Source organism: Leptosomus discolor, chromosome 12, assembly GCF_034619465.1.
Source record: "Leptosomus discolor isolate bLepDis1 chromosome 12, bLepDis1.hap2, whole genome shotgun sequence".
Taxonomy (NCBI): domain Eukaryota; kingdom Metazoa; phylum Chordata; class Aves; order Leptosomiformes; family Leptosomidae; genus Leptosomus; species Leptosomus discolor.
Window position 1 is genome coordinate 2,490,049 of NC_141402.1, and position 15,704 is coordinate 2,505,752.

Consider the following 15,704-nt stretch of genomic DNA (forward strand, 5'->3'; position numbering starts at 1 on the left):
GCTTGCTGTCCCAAGGATCTTATGATGTTTTAGAAAGAAACACACACACCCACACATCCCCAACAAAAACAACCAACCAACCAAAAACCAGCCTGAGGAGCAAAGAGAAGAAATGTCTTTATTTCTGGTTACAGGCAGTAAGTTTAGGGGCAGAGAAGCAGACTTGCCCATGGTCCCTAGCAGAGCTAGGGGGAGAACCCAAACCTCCTGCAAAACCATTTCTCCCTGCCTGTTGTACCAAGCAACTTGCTAATTTGAGAGTAATATTGTTCCCGTTCTCAGGCTATCTAGACTGATGTAATATTTTGGCTGCAGTCAGGTGGATCATAATAAATTTTCTGGAACCATTTCCTGTTCTCTGTTTCTTTTCTTATAAACAACTTCTTGCACTTGGCAAATTCAATTTGTCTCAGAATGCCAAAACTACGGATAAGTTTTCTACTAATTTCTAAAAGTAAGTCTTTTACTAGTTTCTCTAAAAGCAGGAGAGAGAGAAATTTAAGGGATCGTACTTAATTTATGATTTTCAGTATTTCAGCAGTTTCTATTATTTCTATAAGACGTGGTGGCGATGCAAGCGTGTGATTTTTGTGGCAGCTTAAGCCAAACTAAATTGGAGTTGCTGCAGTGTCACCCATCCCCTTTTGCCTCCAAACATGTTACACACTGACCCTTTTATTCCTGCACTTGCATTTATGTGTTTATACAGTGCTTATGCTGAGGCCAGGAATTGATGTGACCAAAGCTAAGCCTACTGAGAGGGAGGGGATAACAAAAAAAAAAGAAGAGAGATCCCAGCTCGGGATCAAAGTAGAGAGGCAGGAGCATGGCTGCTGTAATATTTGAGGTAGTTCAGTGGAAGTTTACAACAATGTAGGTGGTAATGAGAGCGTGGAGCCTTCAGCTCATTTTTAATGTCCTAGGTCTCTGAGGTACTACCTATTATCTGTGTGTGGAAGGGGTAATGTGGAGACATAGGGGTGCAATCTGGCCTGAAGCACGTTATAACGATGATTTTTCATTAGGTCAGCTCTTTGGAGAGGGTGAGAGGTGATTCACTCCCCAGACGGGTTAGACAAGTGCCAGTCACCTGGGGGGTGGGTTGATGCGAGAGCTGTGATTCGAGTATCCCATGCTCTTTGCACCGCAGATCCAGAGCTAGCTGTGAGAACAGCCGAGGGATAAAAAGCTGCTTTTGGCTGACTTAAGCATCCAGGCATCTCATCTAAGACAACACAGGGGCTCATGTCGCAAACACAAACACAGGAGAAACGTTGCTCTCTTCTTTTTTTGACAATTTTGGACAAGTAACGGACAACTCTTTTGCATCTGGGGAGAAGGAACAGCAGAGGCTACAATAGCTGCAGGACTTCGATGTATTTCCTGCTCAAAAAAGCTGCAGCCTTTGCCACCTGTCAGTGGCACACTGGATTTTAAAACACTATGTAACATAGCTCTAGCTACTGCTTATGGCCAAAACTGAGAGGTACCAATGTTTTTGCTGTCCTCTGTTTTTGATAAAACTGCAGTTGCCAAGTTTGATCCAAACATCTGCATTTTACTGCTGGCTTTGTGTAGTTTTATACTCTGGCAACATCTCCAGGTACTGAAAAAACTTTTCTGTCTAGTCCTTGTCTAGGTAAAGTACTATCTATGACCTGGTGGTTTGCTGGTAAAAATGGGATTACAGGGAGAAACTCAGAGGAAGAATGGAAGAAATCTCTCTCCTATACTCTAGACATAGTTTGTTGGACGCTGTAGTGACATTTCTCAAGGTGAGATGAAGAAGATGGATTGCTTACACCTGAGTGAGACACCCAGCAAAATACAAATAGAGTAACAGTGCAGCTGGAGATCAGGATTCCTACTGGCTTCACATAGCACAGAGATTTCCACATTAGTTGCTGTCAGCATGGGGACCCCTTGACATTATTAGGTCAAAGAAAGGTGCTAATCCATCACAGAAAATGGCTCAGCACTTGATTTATATTCATTTATCTTTGCTCTGCACAAATGCTTTGTTCCTTATCCTTCTTTGAATCAGGCCAGCCTAATATATTGGCATCTCAATCATCATTTGGCTCCTGCTGAGATGAAGAAGCAGTGGTCAGGCCTGCAGGGCCGTAACAGTAAATCAGTGATTTATTAGTAAGAACAGGGCAGGAGGGTGAAGAGGATCTCAAAGAAAATAGGTAGTTAGGAGACTGTAGCATTTTTTCTATTTGCATTTGTCTGATTGTTCTGCCCCGGAGAACTGTAAAACAGCAAAACCAAAACCGAACCAAGTATCTTCAGGTTTGAAAGCACAATGTTAACAAATTGATTCCTTTCTCTTTGTATCTTATTATGGCAATCTTGGAATTAGCCCGTGAAGGTACATGTGGGAAGTGAATGCCTTTGCCCAGATAGCTACAGTGGATATCGGGTTGCATCGGTATGAAGGGGCGGCATGTCCAGCTCTGTTTATTGTGCCATTTTTCAGGGAATGAAGTGAGGGGAAGGGAGACGCATGATATCGGGGTTAAAAGATAGAGAGTGTTACAAGTTCCTCAAGTCCCGGAAAATTTTTAGGAGTATTCCCAAGATAAGAAAGCAGAAGTGGCTCTTACTTATTGGACTGTTTTCCAGTGCTCTCCCATTCTTTGACTGATTTCCTCATCAGGGAACGTTTGGGGTTTTTCCCTGTTCCTTTCTCACCATTCTTCTTTCACGTATCTATTTGCAGCCTCTCTGAGTCTCCTGTGTGCTCCTTTCCCTTCCCTCCTACCCTTGTATTCCTTTTTTGGGAAAAAGATGGTCTAAAGGTAAATTTCAACTCCATGTAAGTCTATGTTGTGGAGCACCTGGGTTTCAGATCAGAGTGATGTATCCTATCTCCTGTTCCAATCTTTACTCCTATCTGCATTTTGAAATCCCCTAAATGGAGCTGCAGTGCAGTCGAGTTCTAGCCGTTACCACCTTGTCCTGTTTGAACAGAACGGTCTCATATTCAAACTGTTGCTTCAATTATTTGGTGAAGGGAAAGGAGTGCCATTTGAGGAAAAAAGTATGCTTGGGTAGTTGGGCCTCCCCAAATCTGCATCTGCCATGGTTCTAGCTTTTGCTTTCCTCCATGACAAATTTAAAAAGCCTTCTAAGATGTTTTTTCTTGGCAGTAGTCAAAGCTATTAAAGTTACTGGGGTACAGTGGTTGCATACAAACAGCTGGATCCAAAAAGTGATTACTTATGTGGTATGGGATTATTTATGTGGTGTGGACCTTTGCTTTTCAAGTACTTCCATGCTGTGCGTCTCTGCTGCGCAGCAGTGGAGATGCTGCATGTTGCCATCAGAGAGAGAATCGCAATGTAGAACAACATGGTCTAGGTTCAGCAGGGAACCAACAAAATAAAAAATACTAATTTTTTAGTATTTTATAGTCTAGTTTTAGTATATTATTATAGTCTATTGACTACAGAAGTTTTATAGACAGAGGTAATGCTATGATTTTTTGTTTACCAAAAAAAAGAGAAAAAAATATTTCTAGCTATGTTATTTTTTGTTAATGAAAGGATCTTCCTCCGAGAGCCAGTTTTCCATTATTTTCCTAAGGATTGTGGGAAGGCTCCATATAGTCTTAAATCTTCACCACTAGTGTGTGAGATGCTGCCGTAGGAGTATCTTCACATTTCTGAGCAGGCTTGGTCATTGTTGGAAATGGGTGCTAACGAAGAGGGGGAGAGGAATGCCAGATGGCAATAGCCGCCTGCTTTTTTGTTTGCAGTCAGCTTGTGTCCTTCCTCAGGTCCTCTTCTCTAGTAAGTGGGTTGCTGCTGTCCTGAATAGCCCCTGCCCGTGACGGTGGGCAAGTTATTTTAGCACAACATCATTCAAGATTACTTGAAAGATAATTGGCTTCCTGATTTTGAAGGGTATTTAGAAGAACGGGCCACGCAATTGCGGATAAGCCGGTAGGTGTTCCGGAGTTTGTTGCCTGTACCTCGGGTCCTGCACAGTTTGCCAGCAGTGATGGGAACAGGGCTGAGCTGCTCTTCTGGCAAAAGTGCAAGAAATGCCACTTTATTTTGCAGTCAGCAGCAAGGCTTCCATAACATTTAAGGAAAATTATTTTGGTTCTCTCTCGTATAAATCATGGGCACAAACTCACGACGTTATTTTTGCTTATTATCTGTGAGAACCGCTTTTGTATTCGGAGCGCTGGCTGCGCTCTTGCCAAAGCTGTTCTGGCACATGTGTGCTTGCTGTATGAGCTACACGGTGTTATTCTTCCTGGGGACACTGTCAGCGTCCCTGTGTGGGTGTAGTATCGTAAAGCAACAACAACCTGTCTTGCTCTAAAAAATACTTCCCTTTTTACTTCTGGCATAAGGCAATTTTCCCTGTTTTTTCATCATCTCGCTTGAAGGAGGTCACCTCGACAAATAATTACGTTCCAAGTGTCAAGAAAATAATTACGTGCTATGAAATGCTGTAATTGGAAACTCACGTGTGAGAGGGCTTTAGAAGATAGCACACTGGCAAAATCAATTGGGTTGAATGGTTTAATCCATTACAGGTTTGGTGCACGGGTGTAATAAAGATACCAAAATGTATTTTTCCCTGTTTAAAAAAAACCCACAAAAACAAAACCCCAAAACCAACCAACCAAAAAAACCCAAGCAAAAAAAAAAAAAACCACAAAACAAAACCATAAAAAACCAACCAAGACTGAGATTCTAATTTTCATCCTCTACACAGATGCTATGTTAAAAAACTGAAACGTGTGGCAGTGTTTCCAGATTCTTCAAAGCACCATGCCCATCTAGTCTGAGCACTGTAAACATTGCTGCTTTTTATGCTTGTGCAAAAAAGGTGCTGTTCTAGAATAAAAATATAGGCACCCTGGTTTTCTTCTGAGCTATTTGGAGTTCTAAAACAATACTGGGGATCCATTAATCTGAGTGGTTTCCTGACCGAGTATTTAAATCTTGATGTAAATGTCTATAAATAATAGAGTGGCAAGAGCATTCTTTTGAAAACAAAATTCAAAGAGGTTCTGTTTGAAAAGTGAATACTTGCTTAGGGCAGTTATATTTAGGGCTCTAATGGAAGTGTACAAGTTATGCTTTTTATACAAACTATAAATGGCTACAACCAAGAGACTTGGACTTTGAAATGCATTTGGCACTTATGCAATGAGAGAGACAGGCCAGAGCCTTGTAACGTTGTTTGGGTTTTTCTTCTGCTAGCTTTATAAATATTGCCAAATTCTTACAGTGTTGCTACCCCTAAAGGGTACATTTAAAACCAGGTATTGTAGCTACTCATTTGTAACTGGCGTTGAGCCTTGAAAGGCTGAATCCTGGGAAAAGTGCGAGCGTGATGATGATGAGTAGGTGATGGGGGGGCAAGAAAGAAGAATGCAGATGCAGAAGTGGAGAGTAAAATAGGAGCTAGAAGGCAGAGCAAGTGGCATAGCTCATGGATGAAAGGCAAGCATGAATGTAGATGGTGTGAGATGGTGCTTTGCTACTACACTGATGAGAGAAGTAGGCTAAGGTGTTGCAAAGACAGAGGGCAAAATTCAGCAGTTGGTGAATAAGTGGAATTCCTCAACTCTGCTTCTGAGTCTCTAAACAATGGGTCATTGTTGACAAGATCTCCAGGGTGCTTTGATGTGAGGAAGCAGGCAGTTGCAAAACACTATGATTAGTAAGAGACTAATTCGCTGTATTGTGGGGCAAGAAACTGCTAAATACTTCCAAGTGTTTGTTTGAGGAAATAAAAACTAAAAGAGGAATAGCTTCTGTGCTGAGATGCCAGAGTTTTGTGTTGTCTGGCCAGTGACTCAAAACCTGAATCATTTTAGTCTGCAGGCATGGTTTGCCTGGGATCATCTTAGCAAGACTCCACACCTTGCCCTCTTGAGGTCAGACTTTATGGTCTCAGGACTGTGCTGTGTTTCGCTTTGATAAAATTTCAATTTTATAGTGAGCGACAGATGCATATTTCACCTTGACAAAATCAAAACTGCGCAGCTGTGCATCCGAGGGCCGGTGTTGCTGACAGCTAATGGAGACCATCCCCGAGCCGTCTGAAAAAGGCCAGTCCTTTAGGAGCAGTGGCTTGGTTACTGTTGAGTTCCCGTTTCCTCGTAGCCTTTTAAAAATAAGCGTAGAATAAACAGCTCTTATGATGCTCCAATATATTGTCATTAACTGGTGTAATTGCAGTCTTGATGTTTATTATTAAGTGACCACAGCTTCTAAAATTTTATTTTAATGGCATGTTTACTGCAGCCAGGAGAGACTGTGAGGGGAGATTTTATCAGGCCAAGGGCTCACCTGTATAAAGAAGTTGATGGGCAGGTGTCATGTAGAGCCGACTCTTTCAAAAGATTACTCTGGAATAGTTGAGAAGGGATTGTATGGGATTATCTTGGAGTACTGCCCTGATCAGATTCTCCATCTAGATGTTCCCTAAGAAAAGGAACTGGGAGTGACAGAGGATATAAATTTACTATCCTCTCTGTGTTTGGCAAGCATACAGATCATGGGATGTATAAATAGAAGAATTGAACGCAAGTAAAGAGAGGTCATTATGGCATGTACAAAGAGCTTAGTCAGACCACATCTGGAGAACTGGGCATGATTCAAAGACCATATTTCAGGAAGGACAGTGAACAATAAGGACTGGATCAGAAGAGGGTATTGTAGAGGGTATGAGGGCTCTAGCTGGTGCCTGTTGCTGCAGTCCCACTGGTTACTCCAAATGAAGCTGTTTTTACTGTAAAAGCACCTAAATTGGAGACTTCTAAAGAATTCCAAGGGAATGGAGAAAGTGATATAAACCTCTTCTTCCTAAGCTTTCTAATCCCTACAGTAATGCTACTAAAGGACTTGGTGTTTCTGGAGTTGCCAATGTTTACCTGTCATACCTCTCTCTCTGCCTTTTAAAAATAAGGTTTGGTTTTTAGCTTTCATATTTTGTTTCTTGTATATATACATATATATATATGTTGTTCCTTCTGTATAATTTCTTATGGTATTTTGCTATGTTTGTCAGAATAACTGTCCTAATATTGTGTCCACATCAGACTCTCTATTAGGCTAGAATCCACATTGCCTTTCTTAACCCGCTCAGTTGAGTAAAGCTTCTCTTCTCCTATCATAAGCTCCATTGAGGTGGAATTATACATTGTCACAATATTGTGTCCTTTCATCTCAGAAGTAGCTGTATGTCATAGAGCTTTGGGTTTGCTGAAGGTAAAAAGGGCTCTGTAAATGAAAGATGGGACTGTTGCTAAGGGAAAAAAGTGTACTGTTGACACATACAGAAAATGGGGAGACTGCTGAGATGTGGAGTAGCACGAAGGAGTAAGAGGAAAATGAGAAATGAAGCAAGAACACTGCTTCTGTCAGACTGCCCTTATGAATTAAGCAATATCCTCATTTTCCAGAAAAGTGAACTGGGACACTGAGATTGGTTAAACTGGTTGGGGTTTACACAAGTAGTTAATGCCAAGTCTTCTGCCTGTTGGACCACAGTCATTTTTTGGCACAGGATTCTGGTCTTGTATTTCTTTCACAGTGTTCATAATCTATTTATACCATGCCTCATAAGATTTTCTCTCCGTTTTTTCATTGATATTTACAGCCCAATATGGGATTTCCTCTTTAATGTGCCTTACTGGATCCTGAACATCCTAGAAACACAGGTGGTTTTATCTCTTAACCGAACAATACAGTCTAGTGTGGGTCTTCGCCTCTCCTCAGATCCTGTGTAGATGATCCAATGCCTGGAAAGCCACGTGTGCAGAATTGTAATGGATCAGCCTGGTTGTAGGGATGTACCTGTTGACATGCTAGCACACACACTCCTTTTCAAAAGTAGTTGTAGTCATAGTTCTAGGAAGCATTTACAGTTTATGCTTACAGATTGTGTTCTCAAAGGTCTTTTGTTATGACATATGAAATGATAGCATAGTTCTACAAACCTAGACTAAAGTCTCAAGGTCATGCCATTGATTTCAAATCACTGCATCCAGGTGGTGAGAGAGATGGCTTCTGTGTTGGCCCCTTTCCACAAGCAAGGTCTAATGGCACAGGGATTCTGAACTGGGAGATCTGGACTTTGCAAAGAGCTGGTTCTGATGCATGAGCTTAGTAGTTGCTTCTCCTCGTTTTGTCTCTCTTTCTCCATCTAGGAAATGGAAATGAGGACAATTACCATCTCATAAAAGCACTGATACCTTTTATCTTGTAAAGTGTGCTGCTGCTTCTGAAGATAAAATTTGCTGTGTTTTTTGGCAGACATGGAAATACAAACCAAGGATATGTTCCCTTGGGCTTAGGTTCAATTAAGCACTTGGGGCCAAGCCAGGTTAGTGGTTGTCCAGAAGGCCACAGGGATATGGAAGTGGGATTAGTGACTCAGTAAATACTGACTCGGTACAAACCCAAGGCCTTTCTCCTACATTGATAGTCATTTGCAATCCTGTATATCACAGCTGGATTCAAATGTAATAGTTCTTATAGATACTTCCTACCTTCTCACCAACTTCCAGCCCAATTCCACCATTTTCATAGCAAAAGTGAGGCAGCAAAGTATGTGGAACATTTGCAAGTGCAGGATGAAGACAGGGCACAGCTAGTTACCTAGGAGTAGGGAGGCATTGAAGTATTTCTCATGACTGTCAGGAGGCTTCTACTCTTTCTGCGGCAGCGCCTGCAGAAGGGAAGCGTTACAGCTCACGTCGCACTGCAGCAGCTGTGAGCTCCGCTGCTTTCACTGCTTTTGGACCATGAGGTGCTGCAATGACCTGGACCCCAGAAAAGGGGCAGTGGATTTTGATAGTCCTTTAAAACTCTCTGTTTTGGGGTATTGTGATACTTCCAGTCAAGCAATACCTGTTGACATTGAGCTATGTGGAGGACCAGACCGCATGCTTTAAGACAACGCATCTCTGATAACATTCCTGAAGTCCAGGCAAAACCACATTGTGTTGATTTGAAGAGGACATTGTCTCTACGAGCAGTGAAACCAAGACAGAGGAGCCCACGTGAGGGCTGTGTGATTCAGACAGATCTGTCCAGAAGTGTCCGATTAGGATGTCAGCTCTTCAATGGAGAGATTCAATTGAGCACTTGCAGAAGATTTCAAGATCTTCTCTCTCTGCTTGAAGCTGCTCCCTCTTCGGCTTTTCCTCCTGTTTTCAATTACAGAATTGGTGTTTAATGTGGATACAGATATAAGCAACTGATTTTTCTTACTGCTGACAGAGACAAACTGAAAGAGATGCCTGCCTGCCACATTATTTTCCTATATGTTAGCATTTATATGCATTGTTTCATGATCACAAGTCTTTCTCACAATCTATAGCATGACTGTAGTTGATTATGGAGCCCCATGTGTTTAGATTTAAATGAGTTCGAACAGGAACACTTTGGTTGCCTGTTTTCTGGGGCGTGGGGAGCATTTGTTTATATTCTGTTGAAATGATCCTGTCTCTTTTCACAAAATAAAGGAGGGTTTGAACTTTCCTAGCAGTGGTAGGTCAGCAAGAAGAAAACAGAGCTCCAGGAATTGGCATAAATTCTAGGTGGTGCTCTGTACTCCGGATTGATTGGCAAGAGGGAACTGCATGGCATTGTGTTGCTTGGTAGAACGGGAAACAAAAAACAAGGAGAGCCTTGAATGATCCTTGCCATGAAGAATTACAGGACTTTGTGCAAGGTGACAGCCCTCCTGATGTCACGGCCAAATTCCAGTGTAGGAACTGCAGTTGCAATTGGATGAGGTTTTTACCGGGTCCATTGAAGTCGGTGGGATTTGGCTGTTCACTTCAGCGTAGTCAGGTCATCACCATCTGCCATCAAAATTTTGGCCTTCCAAATCACAGCTCAGTTCACCAGGTTCTCATCTCACACAATGTTTCTTACGGAATATATCACAAGCCAAACATTGCAAAGGTGTGCTGATGCTGGAGACCAGGACCATTTTTTCTTACTTGGTTTCCTAATACATCATTCTAGCATATTCACAGCCGTTCTGGTTTCACGCATGTGGCTTTTTGCGGTATTAGGGCCTCGTAGAAACAATTTCTAACGTATAAAGATGATTCCGAATTTTCTGAGGGCTCTTGTTTCTGGTTGGTTCTGCCAAATAGACACTCATTTCCCCTTGTGCTAAGTTGTATTATGGTAGTGATCAGCAATGATCGCCACTGTTTTAGGTGCAATGCAAACACAACCCACAGAGAGAACCCTTGCCCAGAGAACCTGGTTTTATTTGGCCAAAGGGAGAAATGAATATACCTTGTATTTCTCATAGACGTTTCCAGGTTTATTTAAAAAAAAAAGGTATTTCTTCTGTGTCAGTGTTTGACAGCGTATACCCCTGTCCTAATTGTATTCCTGATTCTTTGCCTAACCTGTCATGAACGACAGCCAGTGCATTTCTCAAACAAGGGAGTTAGTACCCTGGGCAATTTCCATGAGGAATCCCAGACAGCAGAACTGGAGTGTTTTCCAGACAAGTCTCCTTGGCCTTTTGCCACTTGTAAGTGGCCCCATCTTAACCTCCAGACATCATGTAAGTGTTTGAAAGTCATCAAATGGCTGATGAGTTAATCACTAGGAAGTTGTTTCCCAACGAAGGGTTTAGATTAGAGTAGAAAAAGCAGAAATCATTACAGCAAGGTAAAAATGGTGGCCAGTCCTTCTTCATGAATCTAACATGCAGACAGCATGAAGTGTGAGTATAACATGGGTACTTTAATTATTATTTGAAATAAGTTTTTTAAACATTCAAATCTTAAAATAAAATTCAGGTAAAAGTCTGCATTTGCTTGTCTCTTAATATCAGAAGAGCAGAACTTGATGCCAGCCTCTGAATTGTCGCAGGGCGTTCAGAGATGGACCCAGAGTTCCTTGCAGAAGTTGCCTTGCTTGAGGACTGGACTGATTGCCCAGCTCTGGGACACCACGCAAGAGTTTTGCACAGCCCTGCTCATGGGACCATTCACGCTATAGCCAAAGCTCTCAGCAGGACTGCTGCACCTCTTAAAGCAGAAAGATGTCCAGGAGTGTGAACAGACTTTTCCCTGGACCTAGTTCAGACTGTGGAAACATTTTCAGTTGCTGTTAAAAAGCATCAAATTACAGACAACAATTTCAAAATCTTTAGGCAAGCAGAATAATTTGAGTTTAAGGAGCTGCTTAACTGGAATTTCACCCAGTCGTGACAGCCTTTTAAGATGGTTGGCAGCAAGTGCCCATGAACAGGTTTCGTCTATTAACTGAGGTAGAATAAATACGCCTTTATTTCCAGCTGCTATTTCAAAGGCTATGGAAATATCAGAAACAAATTGTTAGCCAGCCGTGCCTTAATCACAGTGCCGCAAACGTGCTTTCAATTGGGCTGCTCCAGGGTGTTGCCTCACGCCATTCTGGAGAGGTGACTCCTTAGCTCCTTGTGCTCTTGGGGTTTGATCTCAAATTAATGGACTCTCACTAACTTCACCTGGCCTTGGATCCCATACTTAAAATCTTGGTTAATGAAAAAAAAAAAGACTGTGACCAGAATGCCAGGATACAGCCAGGGACGTGTAAGAAACACAAGATAGGCCACATCAGAGAAAATATTGTAAGAACAGTGGTGGGCATGCCTGAATAGTTCGTTCCTGCACGGTAATGACGTGCTGTTTCACATTGTTGTTTTGTGGGGAAAACACATTCTTGAACGTCAGGAAATAAATTGGCTGTTTTAATGTGTTTTCAAACAGAGAATGTTTTGACATGAATTGATTTATTTCAGTTACAGTTTTGCTTATTTAGCTAGCCATGATTAAAACCAGCGTTGCCACAAATATAAAAATACAGAAATGCGAATGCCAGATAGAAATAGAAATTGCCCCAACGGTTTGTACCGTTATAACACCTTTTGACTGCAGATTCCTTGATTTGGGTGGGAGGAGAGGAGATATTGCCATTTGGGGTACAAGTAGGCATCGCAATGTAGCTGTCTCTGTTCTCAAACAATGGTTTTTTAGTTGGTATTAAAGATTAAGTCCTGTTCCTAATGATAATACCAGTGGGCAAAGCTTGACTGTAGATGTCCTTGTGCCTGAATTTCTGATCTGAAGAGCAAAGATGCTTTTCCAGCTCCCCACAGTTACCAGAAACACATCGGAGAGGAAACCCTGATCAGCGTGCTGCGAGACGTAATAATTGGGGGCTACGTTTCCACTTTGCTGCCCGTTTGGTCGCTGCTCTCAGTCCGTCTCCAAAGCAGTGTCGAGAGGTGTGTTTTCTCATTCCCAGGCCTGCTCATACCTATCGAGACCTGCCAGACGTGGGGAGCCTTTGTGAAATCTTAGGTAATGAGGGCCTGATTCATACCCACCGCGATCCCAGGGAAAATCCCCAGTGGCATCATCAGGCTTTGGCACGTGGCCAGAGTCTCAGTAACTTCCTTATTTCTCTCTTGTACATTGAGGCTATTCCTCAGCTGTACCAAGGCAGATGAGAACATAAATCTTCTCCGCAACTATCTTCTATGAGTAATTTTTCCAAAAGTAAATAAATCATCCCTGTTTCCTCTTACCCACAGCACCTGGCATACTGTTAACTGAAAAACTGAGAAAACGTTGTTTCGGTTGTGAGCCAACTTCAATCATTCTACAAATCTTTATTTTTAATTCCTTGTTAGAAAACAGAACCAACTGAAACTGGCTGGCAGGGAAAATGTGCCCTTTTTTTTTTTCCCCCTCTGCCTGGCTTAGTAATGTAACTGCCAGTTTCTGATTTCGCCTCTGTAGAATTATATGCCTCTAGTTGAGACATTTGACAAATCAGTCTATTTTCATTCTCCCTCTGCCGTAAATTCAATCCATATGTCTTTAAAACATCCTTTCATAGCTTTAACATGGAAAAGGAAGTGGCTTAGGCTCTGTATAGGAGGCTACAGTGCATTTAAAGCAAGCTCTTCTAGTTTGCATGCATCGCTTCTGTTAGCTCTTAAAGCCTCGACTTCCTAATTATTCAGGTTACTGAGGGCATTGGCAGAGTTTTCTCCATTAACTACAGTGATGTACAGTGAAGAAGCACAACAGGATAAATCATTCCCTTATCCTCAAAATATCCAGGAAGTTTTTGATGCAGCGCTTGGCTTTACCACCAAGCAGGATGCAAAGAGGATGTGAAAAGGGTAGGGGGGATCAATTCAGCATAAAATTTCAAAAGGAAAACATCAAGACAAAGAAACAAAGGCCTTGCACAATGCACTGCCGCTCAGCTGGCAGGGTTTTGTTGGACAAGAATACACAGCACCTATGTGACAGGAGGTCACTGCAATAGGAGCAAAGTATCTCCCCGTCTGAGACTGAACTGGGGTCAGAAGGTGAGGGTAGGAAGGAAATGTGGGTCTAAGCTGAAATATATTGGTATGGCTGTGCGTGGATCAAAGTTGAAAAACCAAAAGTACAGGATGCAGCAGGGTAGGAGCACAGGCAGTTGTGGCTCTAAGTGTCCTCATCTGAAATCAAGGAAAATTTGGGCCAGGATGTGCTACTGGAGTTGCAGGAGAGGTCTGTAATTAAAATACGGTAGCAACTGCCTACAACTGGAAATATGGTAGCAACGAGGGTGCAGGAACGGGGGCTGGGTGCGCTGCAGAAGGCTTTTCGCAGTCCGCCTGCACTGTGGCTGCCGTGTCACCCCGTGTTTCATCAGATCCACCCCAGGGTGCCACCGGAGGAGGCAGGTCCGCTCTCCTGCCCCAGCCTCGGTCACACACATCCGTGCTTCTCGCCTCACATCAGCTCTAGAGGTCACATTCCCACCCTTCCCTCTGTGCCACGCAGAGCAAACATGTGGCCAAAGGGCAACAAAATTTAGCTCGCTAATTTGAAGAGAAACTATTCAGCTAATGGGTTTCTGGGAGGAGAGCAGGGGAGGCAGTACTTTTTTGGATCTCTGCTGCACTGACTTGCATTATGGCTGCAGATCTGCCGTGCTCAACCAAAGATAACGGGTGAAAAAGATGGTTGGGAGGAGGGGAACGACTGCCCCTTTTCGAAACTGTCTGCGTCTTAACATGAAACTGTTTGTCAGGTGTCTTGTAGCAGCCCCAGTCTTCGCTACCACTCCCAGCCCGTTCACCCAAATGGTCTCTAATTTGCCAACAGTGCAAATGAGTCTCAGGGATATGGGATGGGGTCCCAATAACAACTGCACAAACCTGCTTGGAAATCCGCCGTTCTGCTCGCTCACTGTGCATCAACGCTCGTGCGTGCAAGAAGATAAAATGGAAGGAGGGTGTGTGTGGCGAATGCATGTGCATAATGTAATTATCTCTCTAATCTCTCTATCTTACAGAGGGGTCATTTATAGAGATGAAAATAGAGTCAACCTCAAAACTCGTGGGTGTAGTTTGGCGTATCCAAAGGTTCGCGCATGGAGAAAACGCCGTCTGCGCAGCTGAAACTGCGTGCAGGTTCAAAGAACTGGCGTAGCCCGTGGTTTTGTTTTTCAGAGTTGCAGAGATTGCAGCTACCATTTACCTTAGATGGACTTGTGGTTTATCTTCCACACCTCTCAAAATCAGGCCTTTATATCTAGCAATCTGCATACAGCTGTTCAAAAGCAAGCTGTGTGTGCACAGCCGAGTTGTTGTATAAACAGTAGCAGAGACTTCACTAGAGCTTTTCATGTAGTTTTATCTCAACTGCAATTTGTTTCTAGTTCTTAAAGGCTGTGGAAACATCCAGCCTTACTCCCTAGAGCCTAGTTTCACTGTTTCAGCCATTCCGATGGTATTTACAGCACTGGTTTTATTTGAGCTGTTCAAAAGACCTCAAGTCCCCCAAGAAAGGTGCAAACGTGTTCAGCTTCCCTGTTGCTGCGATCAGTAGAGGCTTGCTTTTCTGCCTCCGTAACTTCCCGTGTGACAGGACTGTCCTTTGCTCTCGTCCCCAGGGGTGCTGTCTCTGCCTGCCTACTTCAGCCCGTACAACGATGGCTCTGCCTGCAGCGATGGACGGGCTGATGCGTACGCCCAGCTGGAGCTGCGGACTTTGGAGCAGTCTCTGTTGGCAACTTGCGTTGGAAGCATCTCTGAACTGAGTAAGTTTTGGATGTGATCGAACATGGGTTTCTTTCAATAAAGCAGGAGAGCCCGTCCCTCCGCTGTTGAGGTCAGTGGGAGTGTTGCCGTTGTTGACAGCGTGAGCAGGATTTGGCTAACGTTGTGTAAGATTTAATTGCCTCGTGGTGCTGTTTATGAAAATCAGGTTGTTTCATTAGATTGCTTTATATTTAATTCATTTTGGAGTTGTATAAGTTGTGGCTTTTCTAGCCTGTTGGTAGTTAGTGGTGTTAGTGCCAACAGAAGATGGATGCTTTTGCCTAGGTGCCTCTGAAGGCTTTCTTGTGCATTTGTGGAACACAGCGGTGGCAACTCCCTCAGCTGGCGAAGAGGCTTCTCTTTGTTAGTGTTTGCAGTGGCAATGGCAAGAGTGCAGGATAGTCAAGGAAAAGCTTTTTGGTTACTTAAAAAACAAAAAGTGGAGGGAAAAAAAAAATCTGAGAGCACTTTGGTAACAAAAACTTGTTCAAGACCTTCTTTTTTAACGCTAACCAAATGAAATGTTCCATTCCTAGACTACTCACAAAGCCCCTTTAAAGTAAACAGAAATGATTTGTGTTTTCCTGGTCTACTTTTCC

General features: G+C 42.9%; 1 protein-coding gene across 1 annotated transcript in view; it reads left to right on the top strand.

The window, feature by feature from the left end:
• ABTB2 (ankyrin repeat and BTB domain containing 2) overlaps positions 1 to 15,704 on the top strand; it is a 130,298-nt gene that overhangs the window by 67,313 nt on the left and 47,281 nt on the right. Inside the window, exon 2 of the mRNA XM_009949453.2 lies at positions 14,958 to 15,104. Coding sequence (XP_009947755.1) covers positions 14,958 to 15,104 — 147 coding nt within the window. The remainder of the gene's footprint in view (positions 1 to 14,957; positions 15,105 to 15,704) is intronic.